General features: G+C 41.7%; 1 protein-coding gene across 1 annotated transcript; it reads left to right on the top strand.

The window, feature by feature from the left end:
* The first annotated feature begins 1,659 nt into the window (after positions 1-1,659).
* Positions 1,660-2,805, top strand: LOC131173100 (putative disease resistance protein RGA3). Its single transcript, XM_058134759.1, has one exon. The coding sequence runs from the start codon at positions 1,660-1,662 to the stop codon at positions 2,803-2,805; it is 1,146 nt and encodes a 381-aa protein (XP_057990742.1).
* Positions 2,806-15,864: the final 13,059 nt, after the last annotated feature.

Consider the following 15,864-nt stretch of genomic DNA (forward strand, 5'->3'; position numbering starts at 1 on the left):
ATTCAATCCAATTATATTTAAAATGATATTTTAATGTTGTAATTTTGAATTTTGCAGCAACATTAAATTAAGAAAACATTATCAGAACGTTAATTATCAATTTTGAAAATATTCCTTCCAGAAAAGATCATGCCCACCACATTTACATCCCCACAAAAAACACAATTTTGAGCACATGTGATGGGCTTTAAAGAATTCAGGGGACCTGTGGATTGACAGAGTAATGGAATCTCAGTTTCTTTTATTATATCATCGTTTCTGAAGATGCCATTAGCACATCCAAGTTTGATACTTTTCCCTGGTTGATGCATTCTTATATAATTTTCATGCAACTTTTCTTCAAGGTGGGGGAATAGCCATTGGAATCAAAGAAGCTTGTTCAGTTGTCCAAAATCATTAGTCTGCTATCTTCATATGTGGGTAAACATCGGAATATCATACGCCTTCCCTTTTCCAATGGAAAAACATAAATAAGCTTTCACTTTGCTTAGATGTTGTTAAGATTAAACTATAAGAGAGTAATCAACCTCTTGCTTATGACTCCATATGCGACAATAGCCATAAGCTGATAAAGAAAAGCAGATCCCTTACTTTGTTCTTGTATAAACTTTCAATTCCATTATATCTGCAAGTGTATGATAACATTAAGGCCTTTTTGAGAAGTTTGTAAAATGGGAGCAAAGAATATAGAGGAAGAAAATTTTTTACAAAATTCCATTCTTTCTCTTGTTTGAGAAGAAAGACAAGTAGAGAAGGAAAAATGAAAAAGGAAAATTCTTCTTTGGGTCCACCAACATTTTCCTTCTAAGTTTGGGACGAAAGCGGATTAAATCATCCTTAACACTATTGTCGTCTTCTTTTGCTGTTCAAAGTTTGCTTCAACTCACTACTCTCTGATCTTTGCGATAAAGAAACAATGGCTGACATGATCCTCAGTTTCGTGGTGGATGAAACTCTGTCCAGGGTGCCTTCACTCATTTCCGATGAAATCGACCTTGCTTGGAATGTCAAAAAGGACTTGAAAGAGCTTCAGGAATCGCTCAATATGATTCGTGCTGTGCTTCAAGATGCAGAGGAGCAACAAACCAAAAGAAAGCCTGTGAGGCTTTGGCTGGAGAAGCTCAAAGATTTGGCTTATGAGGCTGAGGATCTCTTTGATGAGTTGGCGTACGAGAATCTTCGATGTAAGGTTGAGATCCAAGACCAACCAAGAAGGGAGGTAAGCAACCTTTTTTCATTCTCCAAATGCACTCGTTTTGTGAAGAACGTAGCATTTCTTGTCAAAATGGCCCACAAAGTTAGGAGTATAAATGAATCATTGACTAAGATTAAGAATGAAGCTACGGTTTTTCGACTTCAAGTCCCATCTAGAGATAGAATAATGTCTCAAATCAACTTGGATCGAATGACAGACTCGATCCTTGACAATCCAGTTGGGGCGGGGTGGTGGGGGGAGAAGGCGATGTCTCTAGAATTGTGAACTTGCTGAGTTTCTGTGACCGATTTCTTACCATTGTTCCCATAGTGGACTTGGGCGGCTTCGGAAAGACAGCGCTGGCTAAATTACTGTGTGAACAAGTTATAGAAAGAAAGCTTTTTGATGTCAAAATACGGGTCTGCGTTTCTGATAACTTTCATGAACAAAGAATTTTGGGGGAAATGTTGCAAACTCTCAATGTAAATGCGGGTGGAATGACCAACAGAGATGCAATGCTTGGAGAGCTTGAAAAGCAGTTGGAGGGGAGAAAGTTTCCACTTGTTCTTGATGACGTGTGGAAAGAGAGGAATGAGGTATCAAATAGGTGGGATGATTTTAAGACTCGTTTGGTAAGAATTAGCAAAAACAATGGAAATGCTATTGTTCTCACGACTCGTAGCGAGGAAGTGGCATCAATAGTAGAGACTTCTACTAATCATAGGCATACAGTAAATTTGTTGTCTGATGATGAATGTTGGTCCATTATGAAGGAAAGGGCATTTGGAAGTGAAGCAACATCAATCCCCTCAAACTTAGAGGGCATTGGAAAGGAGATTGCGAAAAAATGTGGAGGAGTACCATTAGCTGCAAAAGTTTTAGGTGGGACAATGGGTTTTAGAAGGGATGAGGAAGCATGGTTGTTAATTCAAAATAATAATGTTTTGAATGCATCATATAAGAAGGAAAACATCGAGTCTATATTAAAATTAAGTTGTGATCACTTGCCTTCAAAGTTGAAGCAATGTTTTGCATCCTGTACGATGTTTCCAAAAGATTTTGAGTTTGAAAAGGAAGAATTAATTTGGCTTTGGATGGCTGAAGGTTTTGTTGTGCCATCTAGTGAAGATGAGGGCACCAAGTATTTTAATGCCTTACTTCAAAATTATTTTTTCCAAGATGTGGTGAGGGATGAATACGGGAATATTGGAAAGTGCAAAATGCATGATCTTGTACATGATCTTGCATTATCTCTTTCAAAGTACGAAACATTGACTTTGAAAAATTGTTCAACTACTGATGATATATCTTCCGCTCGTCGTTTATATGTGGATTGTCAAAATGCAACAACTTCAGTGGCATTTCCAAAAGGTGGTTCTAAGAAGCTGCGTAGTTTATACATGAATGGTGTTGTCTTTGATGGGTCTTGGAAGTTGAAATGCTTGCGCACTCTAAAATTGAAAGGTGCTAATATTGAGAAGGTGCCATCTTCTATTGGCAAGTTGAAACATTTGAGATATCTTGACGTATCAGACACTGGAATCAAAGTGTTGCCTGAATCCATCACCAAGCTCTACAATTTACAAACATTGAGATTCCTTTGGTGCTAGTCACTTCAAGAGCTTCCTAGAAATAAAATTTGCAGTCTGATCAGCTTGAGGCATATTGAATTTACTCGTGATAAGCAGATGCCATCTAAGGTGGGGCGGTTAACGAGTCTTGAAAGATTATCCTTGTTTGCTGTGGGTACTGTCACCCCACAAATTTGGTCTCCCGGAGAAGTCCAATTTTTTTTCCGCGAGGTTGCCTACAGAGGGAGGTTCAGTAGGTGTAATTCCTTGTGGGGCGAAGGGAAGGTGCATTGCTGGGAGGCAATGTTTGCGGGAGTCAATTTTCGGGGCAACAGCCAACCGGCAAGCGGTGAGAGTTGCCGGAGGAGCGAGGCCAAAATGAGGTTAAGTCCGCCATCTGCACGCCAAAATGAGGTTCAGAGGTGCCGGAGGCATCCGGCGCTTCTTTGGGCAAGCCGGGCGATGGGAGGCCCAAAGCGAGGTTCACGGGCCAAGTCCGGCGCACAACGGGCCTGGCGGCGCGGGCGCGTGGGAGCAGCGCTGGCAGACAAGGCGCGGCAAACGAGGTTCAGCCCGAAGCTTCCGAAGCGCTGGAGAGCGGCGCGACGAAAACGAGGTTCGGCGCGCGGAGCGAGCGGCGCATGAGCGCTAAGCGCTGGCCGCCACCCGCCCCAAACGAGGTTCACCGTCTTGGCAGCCCGCCAAAACGAGGTTCCCCGCCAGAATTTTGCCAACCCGCCAATTTTCGAATTTTGGCCGCCAAAGGAGTTCCAACTCGGCATGAAGGCTATAAATAGGGGTTTTTGGCCTTCATTTGGGCAACCAAGAGTCTCCACATGCTCTCAAGCCATACCAAAGCTTCCAAGTGTGTATTTGTGTATTTAGCCCACTTTATTGCTCTCTTGTGAGCCTTAGGCTTGTAAAGCTATTTTTATTGAGTAGTAAAGTTACTTTCCCTTTGCCAATCTTGTTCCTTGTGTTTCACTCACTCTCTCACCATTTTTCCCTTTGTCACCCTTATCTTTATAAACTTTGAGTGTGGGAAGGCTGACTTAGTCTTGGGGGAAGACTAAGGCCGCACGGTTTGAAGTAAGTTTGAGGTGAGCAAGCTTCTTACTCCGTGACAGTTGGTATCAGAGCCAGGTTCATATCAGAGCTTCGGTTGCTCTTGAAGGTGACAATGGCGGACCAGAGTGAGATCACCCTTGGTGTGGGTGTTGCTCCTACGGTTGTGGAGCATGAAGGCGGCAGGAGAAAAGGCCGTGGTAAGTCAAGGGATCCTAGCCGAGCAAGGGAGGACTTGGGGGACTTGGAGAAACGTCTCGCCAAGGTCGAATTGCACCTCGTGGATGGAGAGGAAAGGTTCGAGGAGATGGACACCCGCTTGATGGAGCTCGATGAGAGGATGGAAGAGCTTCGAGGGGACATGCAGGGTGCCTTGAACGCTGCATTCGACAAGCTGGCTAGTGAAGGTGAGTCCCTACGCCTTTCTCAAATGGGGGAAATTGCTGCCTTAAGGGATGAGAATAGGTCCCTAAAGGAACAGTTGGAATGGGCCATGGGGAAGTTGAAGGAAGTAGAGCAGCAAGTGTCTCTTGTTGCTATGGCCGTGGCACGTGGGGGAGTTGCCACTACTTCCGGGGCTAGTCTTGTCATCCCTTCGCGAGTGGAGGTTCCGAAGCCAAGTGTGTATAGTGGCGCTAGGAATGCGAAGGAGATTGACAACTTCTTGTGGAGCTTGGAGCAGTATTTCAGGGCGATTGGCATAACGGATGATGCCAAGAAGGTGGACCATGCGCCCTTGTATTTGGTAGATACTGCGATGGTTTGGTGGAGACGGAGGCACGGCGACATGGAGAAAGGGCTTTGCACCATTGCCTCATGGGATGAGTTCAAGAGGGAGCTCAAGAGGCAGTTTTACCCGGAGAATGCCGCGCACGAAGCAAGGGCCAGATTGAGGCGTCTGTCACATAGGGGAAGTATTCGGGAGTATGTGAAGGAATTTATGGAGACTTTGTTGGAGATCCCGGACTACCCAGATGCGGAAGCTCTCTTTGCCTTTACCGATGGCCTGCAGACTTGGGCCCGAATGGAGATTGAGAGGCGTGGAGCACGAGATCTAGCTACCGCCATCTCCATTGCTGAATCCCTCGTGGAGTTCCAGAGGAGCGAGGGAGGCTACAGCCAAGGCAAGGATGGAAGCTCCAAATCCCACCAGCCGAAGGAGGTGCATCCTAGGAGTCAGAGGGAAGACCGAGGTATGCAACGCCCTCCTCTTTCGTGCTTTCTTTGTGATGGACCCCATAGAGCTCGAGAGTGTCCGAAGAAGAGTAAGCTCTCGGCATTGGTCGAGGAAAGGGAGGAGAGACCTTTCCAACCCAGGGAGGCGACCATGGGATCCTTGCAGTTGAGTGCCCTGAAGGTCCAGGAGAAAGGGACCGTGAATGTGGAGAAGGGGCGACCTTTTGTCCAGATCGAGGTGGGAGGACAAAAGCTGCGGGCATTGTTGGACACCGGGGCATCCCACAACTTCCTGACGGTAGAGGAAGCTAAGAGGTTGGGCATCCCGTATGAGAAGGAGATGGGATGGTTGAAGGCAGTCAACTCCACACCCAACCTGATACACGGTGTAGCCCGAGACACTAAGGTACGCATTGGAGACTGGCATGGTACCTTAGACTTCTTTGTTGTCTCTATGGATGATTCTCCATGCATACTTGGGGTCGAGTTCGTGGACCGAGCTAAGGCGATCCCGATGTTATTCGCCAATAGCATGTGTATCACGGAGGGAGGTGGTACATGTGTGGTGCCGTTGTTGCGAGGGAAGGCGTCCAACACCCTTGCAACCATGCATGTTGAGATGCATGATCCTTCGTCAGCTGCTCAGGGAGAGAAGCAGCATGGGAAAGGAGGTGGTACTCCGAAGAAGGATCCGAAGGAGTGTAAGAGGGGACACACTCCGAAGTTGCAGAAGGGGCATCCACCAAGGGAGAAGGTGGACTGTGCAAGGGGAAATGCAGTAGCCAGAAGTCCAAAGGAGGAGTCTTCGCCGAGGCAGGAGGGTCCGAGGCGTCATCGCTCGAGGAAGAGCAGGCGGAAGTGCAAAGCCGAGGGAAGAGCTGGTGCACTTAGCCACAGGGACGAGGGAGGTACTGCAGGAGCACAGTTAGAGCAAGCCCGAAGCAACACTGCGGTGCATGCCGGGAGGCATGGGAGGAAGTCCAAACGACGAGGGCGTCGTGCGGATTGAGTGGGGGAGAATGTCACCCCACAAATTTGGTCTCCCGGAGAAGTCCAATTTTTTTCCGCGAGGTTGCCTACAGAGGGAGGTTCAGTAGGTGTAATTCCTTGTGGGGCGAAGGGAAGGTGCATTGCTGGGAGGCAATGTTTGCGGGAGTCAATTTTCGGGTCAAACAGGCCAACCGGGCAAGCAGGAGAGTTGCCGGGAGGAGCAGGCCAAAATGAGGTTAAGTCTGCCTACTGCACGCCAAAATGAGGTTCAGAGGTGCTGGAGGCGTGCTGGGCGCTTGCTGGGCAAGCCGGGCGATGGGAGGCCCAAAACGAGGTTCACGGGCCAAGTCTGGCGCACAACGGGCCCGTCGGGCGTGCGGGCCGCGTGGGAGCGCTGGGCGCGGCAGACAAGGCGCGGCAAACGAGGTTCAGCCGCTTCGAAGCTGGAAGCCGAGAGCGCGGCGCAGACGAACGAGGTTCGGCGCGCGGAGCGAGGCGCTGAGCGCTGGCGCTGGCCGCCACGCCCAAACGATGTTCACCCGCTACCGCCAAAACGAGGTTCCCCGCCAGAATTTTGCCAACCCGCCAATTTTCGAATTTTGGCCGCCAAAGGGAGTTCCAACTCGGCATGAAGGCTATAAATAGGGGTTTTTGGCCTTCATTTGGGCAACCAAGAGTCTCCACATGCTCTCAAGCCATACCAAAGCTTCCAAGTGTGTTTTAGTGTATTTAGCCCACTTTATTGCTCTCTTGTGAGCCTTAGGCTTGTAAAGCTATTTTTATTGAGTAGTAAAGTTACTTTCCCTTTGCCAAACTTGTTCCTTGAGTTTCACTCACTCTCTCACCATTTTTCCCTTTGTCACCCTTATCTTTATAAACTTTGAGTGTGGGAAGGCTGACTTAGTCTTGGGGGAAGACTAAGGCCGCACGGTTTGAAGTAAGTTTGAGGTGAGCAAGCTTCTTACTCCGTGACAGTACACATAGGGGAGGTAGCATTGAAGAACTAGAATGCTTAAACCAACTAAGCGGGGAGTTGAAGATAATGTATCTTGAGAAGGTAAGAAACAAAGAAGAAGCTAAGAAATCAAATCTACGTGGGAAACGAAATTGAAAGCCCTTAATTTTAGATGGAGTTGTAGAATTGAAGGCAACGACAATGATGAGGAAGTGCTGGAAGGTCTTGAGCCTCACTCAAACATAGAGAGAATAAAGGTAGAGAATTATTTGGGTGAAAAGTTCCCGCCGTGGCTGTATATGATGAAGATTCCGAGTGAAGGTGATTCTTTCACAGTATTCCATAATTTGGTGGAACTTAATTTGCGGTGCTGTAAGTGGTGTAATGAACTCCCAAGGCTTGGACATCTTCCTCGTCTTAAAACGCTTGTAATATTTGAAATGGATGAGATTAGATATATAGGGAATGAATTCTATGGCATTGACAGTGGAAGCAAAAGCAACGGAGGGAAATCGTTTCCAGCATTAAAAAAGTTGACTTCAGGTTTATGAAGAGTTTAGTTGAATGGAAGGCACCAGCAGTAGATGAAGGAGGCGAAACATCTGTATTTTCATGCCTTGAAGAATTGACCATTGGGCATTGTCCCTTGTTGGCAAAAATTCCATTAAGTGATTGTTCATCGCTTGTCACATTGGAAATCGTAAATTGTGAAGAATTGAGTTACTTATTGAAGAACTACAAGTACACTCCTTCCCCTCTCTTAAAAGCATTACAATTAGAGAGTGTCATAAATTAATTTGTCTTCCAAGTGGACTGAAATCCTTCATTTCTCTGGAATCACTGGTAATATGGTTTTGCCACCGCCTAACATCTGTTCCCGAATATTTAGGAGAATTGCATTCTCTTATTACTTTAGAAATAACAGATTGTAGAAGGTTGAGTTACTTTCCAGAGACAATATTAGGAGGCCTCACCCAATTAAGGGAATTAAGAATTGGTGGTTTCTCGGAGGAGTTGGATTCTTTCCCTTATCTGAATTCAATCCAAGAGCTCTCATCCCTTGAATCCTCAACTATATTTGGCGATCATGGAGGTAGAATAAAGTCTCTGCCAGATCAACTTCAACGCCTCAGTGCCCTAAACTCTGTATATCGCAATTCGATGGAGTGGAAGCTTTGCCGGAGTGGTTGGGCAACCTTTCGTCTCTTCAAACCCTGAAATTACAGTTTTGTATGAATTTGAAGTATCTACCTACAGCTACAGCCATGCGACGCCTCTCCAAATTAAGGAAGCTCGAGATTACATATTGTCCTCTTCTTAGAGAAAATTGTAGCGAGGGGAGTGGCTCTCAGTGGTCCAAGATTTCTCATATCCCAGACGTAGTAAATCAAAGTAAATAAATGGGGGCATAAAGATCACATCTTCTTTTGATGGACTACATGTATTCCCTTTGCTAAAGCTTCAGCCAGTGAACCATGGACTAAAAGGAATATAAAACACTTCAATTTTGGGAAGTACTAATTTTAGAAAAAAGAAATGGATAGGAAAAAGAGCCTGGTATTTCCTAGAAAATGTAAAATATCCAATGAGAAGCAAATGAAAGATTAAAAAAATATATTGGGGACCCCTACTTCCTTAATCAATGATCATATATTTGAGGATTTGGATATCAAATTATCAATGATCATATAATCATAAGGTCTATTAATCCTAAATTGAACACTGCCTTTGCAAGTAATTGACTGCTTAGGATATAGGAACACTCAGTCGTCTATATGAACAGAACATTTGATAAAGTAAACATGCCAAGGAAAAATACCTGCATTTTCTCACATTGCAGCCATTCCCCATTGAATTTCAGAAAGAATTATCAGCCATGCCACCATCAGTGGGAAAGGTTACATAAATGGAAGTTGGTAGAAATCACTATTGCGCAATGAACCTATACTGTGAAGTTCGTGATATTCTAAGTCAAAGACAAAATTACATAAAGGGAATGTATTGTAAAATTATGGAAAAAGCGCAGCGTATGAGTCAATAAGGTAAGTCACACCCACTTAGTACCAATGGAAATGAAATATACATTAAGTGCAGGAGATGGTAACATGTGAACGGGTGGCAGAGTGATAGCCTATGTGTTGTCCATTTGATTGCTTTATAACACAAAAGTGTCCATTTTCTTGGGAACTAACTGAAAAGAAAGAGATCCCACAAACTCATTGAAGAATAGGTGGAGCGCAAAAATATAATCAATGAAACCATGAGGAATAGAAAAATGAAAAACAAATAGTATTTCTCACCTAAACTCTCTCATATAATCTTTAGATCAATGCAACCGACCATTGTGTAGACTTCAAACACCACAAGATGATCATTTATTACTAAACAACATCCTGTGAGAAAATTTAGCAGAACAAAAAGACTGATTATTTTTGAAAAAAAAAAATTGATATTACACATGAAAGGAATTGAATTAGCTAAAACATGATTTCTAAGAAAAAATAGGTTCAGTGCCTGCAACCTGTTAAGGAAAAAGGTAATCGATATAATTAGGAAAAGAATCAGAAAATAGAATGGATGATTGAGAGAAATTTATATTTGTTTCCATCTGGAGTAGGAACTTTGAACTGAAATAAAGGACATTTTGCATATTCCTACCGAAAATAATTAATTACAAATGTATCTACTCATTTGCTATGGTGATATTGGGATCTCTTTTCTTTACCTTTTGCTAAATTTAAGATTAAACTAAATTTGCAATACCAAACTGAAAAATACCAAAGTGCTTCTCTTTTCCTTCAGTTAAAAACAAAACAGAATGATTTGTTCCTTGATGTGTCCCTACTGCAAGTGCACGGGTCGTACAAGTAATATAGAAAATATATCATTCCCACGAGGAGTTGTGTTAATGATTGAATTTTTGATATAAAAGTTCTAACTAATTTGGACTGTTTTTGAAATTAAAGTAATAAATTGATGGGTATTGGAGGATGAAATCTATTTGTGCAAAATTAATAATCTATCCAACAATGTATTAATTAAACTAAAATTGCATCAAATTGAAATAAGCAAGTTCAAGTATGGCAAAATTTAAAATGGCAAGCAATTAAATTTGATCGGAAATTAACAATGATAAAAAGGCAATTCCGGAGTTCGGGATTTCATATTCGAGCTATTTTGGGATTTTTAAATTGGTTATCCAATTTCGTGGAACTTACGAATTTTAAGGAGATTAATTCTTAAATCCTTTGAATACCCTTTCGAGTGAGACAAAGAGTGCCTTAATCAAACTAATCCTACTTTCATGGAGTTAGAATTAATTAAGACCCATTAAGTTCTTTAATTAATCTGTGAATCCTCTTAATCTTTAGTCTATTTCTAGATCTAAATTAATTAAGTCCAATTCCTTGATTATCTATCACAAGGCCTTCTCCTTTCGGTGCCTCAACCATGGATTAAGAACATCACTTAATAGGATCCTACACTAAGCATGTCATTAAGCACACAAGAAATGAATAAAACTCATTAAGACCACAAAATATGGATTACCCAATCAAAATCCACAAAATATCTCAAATATTACAACCCTTACTCCAGAATTAAAGGTAAACTACTCACTACCCATAATGCTTATAAGATATATTGAGTTTAAATGGAAATAAAGCTTTAATCTAAGCTAAGAAACAAGAAACTAAGCACTAGAAATGTAAGGAAAGAAAGAAATCTGCAAATCTTGGTTAAAAATGGTGTGGAAGGTGAAAGTGACTCTTCAAATTCTGCCTCTCCTCTTCCTTTTCTTTTCTCCTCCTTGTCTTCTCCTTTTTTTTAAAAAAAAAATGGGAAATGGGACTATTTATAGCATTTCCTGACATGGAGCCCTAAAATGGTGTGTTTGAGGAGGGATTTTCTGAGGGAATCTTCTGCCAGCTCATTAATGAACTATTTATGGGACTGCATAAGTGGACTGCATAAGTCATGCAGTCCCTTATGCGATTCACTGTTTCTGGTTCACTTATGCGAAACTGTATGACTTGGTGCATAGGTTATGCACAATTCCGTGAAAGTGCATAAGGGAGACGTGAATGTGCATAAGCTATGCAGTCTTCTTATGCATATTTCGGCAGGTATTGGAACAATGATTTTTCTCCTTATGCAGATTCGCATAGCTTATGCAGCAAGTTATGCACAATTTGGTCAATGCATATTTCAGCTTGAAAACTTGTTTTTGACATCTTTGGCTGTAGAAGTCACTCCTCAATGGCAAAATTTCTCTTCAGTCCTTCAAAAACACCATTTTTCCTACAAAACAAAGTAAAAATTACAAATTAATGCAAAATTGACAACTATGAAAAACTAACTAAATAACTAATGAAATTGGCTAAAAATGACTAATAATAAAATAAAATGGCTATGAAACTAGACCTAAATGACTATGCAAAATGTATGCATCAAATACCCCCAAACTCAAGCTTTTGCTTGTCCTCAAGCAAACTTTAAAATGTGATGCAAAAAATTTTAGGGGTGCCTTATCCAAAGAGCTATGAAAATCATCTATTAAAGTAACTTAACACACCTTTAGCCATACCAGCAATCCATATACCCATCCTTCAAAATGCAAAGAATTTAATGCTTATCCAAGCTTTCACCGCTTAGCTATCAAGTCAATTATCATTCAAAATCCCCAAACCAACCAATCAAAAGAGAAAGTCATGCTCAAAAGAAATTCTAGGACAATCAATAGGCAAAGTGTCTCTATATAGAATGATGGAATTAAATAAATGAATAGATAATTTTCCAATCCCATAGGCAAATTCCCTACTCCTATCTTCACTAATGTAGCAAGTACTATCAAGAAATCAAAGGTCTTTTTAGGGATGCAATGGGGCCATGGGGTTTAAAATGAGGCTAAGAAGAAAGATGGGTAAAAAGGATTCAAAGAATGAGAATATTTTCAATTTTTGACAACATAAGGTACATTTCTTATTTTATTTTATATTTTTCTTTTTTTATATATATATGGGGGAGAGAAATACACAATGAGGATTGTCAAGTGCTAGCATAGTTTACAAAACACATAAAAATGGAGGGACATTTGATTCTTTAAACTTGTATTTTGCGTTTTCTTTTGATGATTGTCCCTAAAATTTGTCACCCCCAAACTCATTTCCTTTAATACTTTGGGTGGATTTCTTTCATTTCGAATGACAATGGTAAAAAGCACATATACTAGCACCTTTTTTTACAAGATGACAAGCATTTCTTCTCCCTTTTATTGTATTTTTTGCTTTTCTCTTTTTTTTTTATGTACCTAATATTATGAATAGTTATTCTCATGAAAAGGGTTGGAGTGTTTGGTTCATTGGCTAGGTAGTAATAAGGATTTCAAGAAAAAATTAGGGACAAAAAGGCTCAAAGGGGTTTGTAATGGTCAATTTTAATTGGGAAAAAGGGCCAAAGGTTTAAAATGAGAAGGTTTAAATCAAAGAATGCCTAATCATTTCTCTTTTCAAGTACAAGCTGGTATTTCGCCTTGAAATGTTTAGAAAATTTGTTCTAGGAATAGTGAGACATCATTTGACTACCTTATATCCAATAACTCCCTCTAACACTTCCATCTCCAAATGACTAGTTGGGTGGCTTTTTGGCTAAGAAGATATAGGCGAGGGATAGACACTTCAAAACCTTGCATCTCTTAGGAAACTTTCAATCCACAAACCCAACTAAAGGTAAGTCAAATCACTCTCATAGGTAGCTTTTCAATACTCAAGGGATTTGGCAAAAGATTTTAATGCATGATGCATGATTCCTAAAAGTGAGTAATGCATTAACTAAATGGAGGGAATCTATTTGTGTGCAATATGTACAATTTCTAAGTGATGTATAATGTGTGTGTAAATGTGTAATGTATATGTATGTATGGATGTATATGTAAAATATTTACAATATATGTAAATGGAATGGGATGGGATGCTCTATACTCAAAATGTGAAAAATGAAGCAAAAATCAAAATGCACCCCCAAACTCAAAATTAGACATTGTCCTCAATGTCTCAAGCAATGCAATATCAAAACTCAAAGCAAAGGGAATAACCAGGATTAGTGAAGATTAAGAGCAAAAAGAAAGATTTACCTGGTATGGAGCAGAGGAGAATTCAAGATATAAAGGGATGCATAAGAAGCTGCACAGGTTATACAGAGTAAAGTGCTGTCCAGAACATGTGCATAAGTAGGGTGCATAAGCTATGCGCTCGCATGAGTGGCTATAAAGGCTGCCTGAGCTATGCAGACATTTGCATAAGGGGTTCTGACTTGTGCGATTCTGCATAAGTGGCGAAAGGGCTGCATGAGCTATGCAAAATAATTGCATAAGGGAATTCATAGCCTGTGCAGTATATTCAAAAGCTGCTGCATGATGATTAGCAAAGAAAAATGTGCAACCACCAGTAGAAGCATGCAAAAATATACAATATATGGACAATTATACACAAAAGGGCAGTAAAGGCAGTGAAAATCAATGAAAAACTAATGTAATGGCCATCCAATAGAACTTTAAGAAAAACAGAATTCAAGACAAACTAATTCAAAACAAACTAACAGAATTCAAAACAAACTATAATTGTTTGAACATATGTACAAAGAAAAAGTCCTACAAGTTTGAACAAAAGTAAAACAAAAACTAGTCTAGTTCTATTGTTTTGCCCTTGTCCATAGATGTTGCTAAGGGGTTGGTTGCATCTGGCTACTGTCGAAATGATGGTGCTGGAGGAGGTGATGGAGGTGGAGGTGGCATTCCCAGAAAAATCATGAGTTTCTTCACCATATCCTTCAATTCTTTCTGCTTGTCCCTGGTTTCCATGACAAGGTCAAATAGGTGATCATGACGATCCTTGAGAGTATCAAGACCAGTGTCAAGCTTCCTATCTACAAAGTATATATCATCACTAAGCCTTTCAAGATAGGTGAATAAGGCTTTAGTGTTGAATGCAGGAGGGGCTGTGGATGAGGAGGGTTCAGCTGTAGGAGGTGTGGGCTGTGCAGAAGCTGCTGGGGTCTCCTGTGCAGATTGAGGGGGTGGTGTAGGTTCAGGAAAGTGTTGTGGGACTGATGGGACAGGTTGGGCTTCTGGTTGTGCAGTGGGTTCAGTTTCTGCTACTGGATGTGCAATGTCAAAATGTGGCAAACTGAACCCTTTTTTGGATAGATGTGCAGCATTAAAATATAAGGTGTCCACAAGTGCTGGTATTGGGTGCTCTTCAGGATTAAAACCAAAATGCTTGGCTATAACAGTTATGAGCCCACCCAAAACAATGTCACCTATGGATTTGGTGGCAATATGCAGCACATGCTCACAAAAGACATAACCAGGAGAAACCTTGACCTTGTGAAATGCACACCATAACATAAATAATTCAGATTTCCCCAAAGCACCAGAACTAGTCCCTCTGCCCAAAATAGTGTTAGCAATCAGTCTATGAATAAACCTAAGTGCAGGGTCAAGTATTTGAGAGGTTTTTGATCTGCCAGCAGAGAAAGTTTGAGGTTGGTTTGTGATAATTCTCCAAAATTGGGCAGCATTCCAAATACCCTTGTTTGCTACCTCTACCCCTGTATATGGCACTCTAAATAGCCCATCAGTTGCAAAACCAAGAATGCTATGAAATTGATCCAATGATAACTCTCTGTTTTGCCCCAAACATCTAAATTTCATAGTTGGCTTAAAATCTACATCATGCAATTTCAGGGTGGCAGAGAATGAGGAAATAAACTCCAAAACTAAAGCTGGGTAAACAATTTCTTGCTTGTGCACAAATTCCATCCAACCCATACCATCTAGATAGTCAACCACATTGTCAAATAAACCAAGTGACTGGAGAGAGTCCACAGAAATATACCTAGTGGGTTGCACCTTCCTTTCCTTAAGTCGTTTAAATGTTGCTTTGTGAGTTGCATCAGAAAGGGACCAAGGGAGTTTTGAGACCTGTGAAGTTGCTGACAATTGCTTTTTGCTGGAAGAGGGTGTGGAGGCTGAAGTCTTTGGCTTTTTGGGTGGAGGCTCTGACCTTGGGGTGGTGGGTGGTTCGTTGCGCTTTGAGAGAGGAGGAGATGAGGGGAAAAGAAAATATGCACGGGGTAATTAGGGCTGGGGCGGCGAAAATGGGTGTGGAGAAGAATAAGAGGAAAATGTCGGGAGAAATGGAGGGGAACAGAAGGTTGTGAACAGAAAAGACGGGAGGCGGGAGAAATGGGTGCCGACGAAAATTTTTGGATTTGGTTGTGTAAGACTGCATAAGCGGATTAATGGGTGTGCATAACTTATGCACCCTGCTTATGCATGTTTCAACTTGTTTTGGACTTCAGAGAAATAGCTCATGCACAAGTGCATAAGTCATGCACTGTCCTTATGCACCTCTCGGCAGCTTTTGGGATTTTGGGTTGGTGGTCATGCAGTTGTGCATAAGCTATGCACTTTGCTTATGCACCTCTCGGTGGGTTTTGGTTTTCAGAGTTTTTGGTTATGCAGAAGTGCATAAGTTATGCACTCTGCTTATGCAGGTCTCGGCAGCTTTTGGTGTTTGGAAAATGTGGTCATGCAGTTGTGCATAAGCTATGCACTCTGCTTATGCACCCCTCGGCAGCTTTTGAGATTCAGAGTTTTTGGTCATGCGGAAGTGCATAAGTTATGCACTCTGCTTATGCACCCCTCGGCAGGTTTTGATTTTTGGAGTTTCTGGTTATGCAGAAGTGCATAAGTCATGCACTCTCCTTATGCAGACTTCGGCAGAGAGAGAAAATACAGAATTTGAAGTTATGCAAACGTGCATAAGTCATGCACTCACCTTATGCAAGTTTTGACAGATATGAAATTTGACAAAATTAGGCTATGCAGAGTTGCATAAGCTATGCACTCTCCT

This window comes from Hevea brasiliensis, chromosome 14, assembly GCF_030052815.1.
Source record: "Hevea brasiliensis isolate MT/VB/25A 57/8 chromosome 14, ASM3005281v1, whole genome shotgun sequence".
In the NCBI taxonomy this organism is placed as follows: domain Eukaryota; kingdom Viridiplantae; phylum Streptophyta; class Magnoliopsida; order Malpighiales; family Euphorbiaceae; genus Hevea; species Hevea brasiliensis.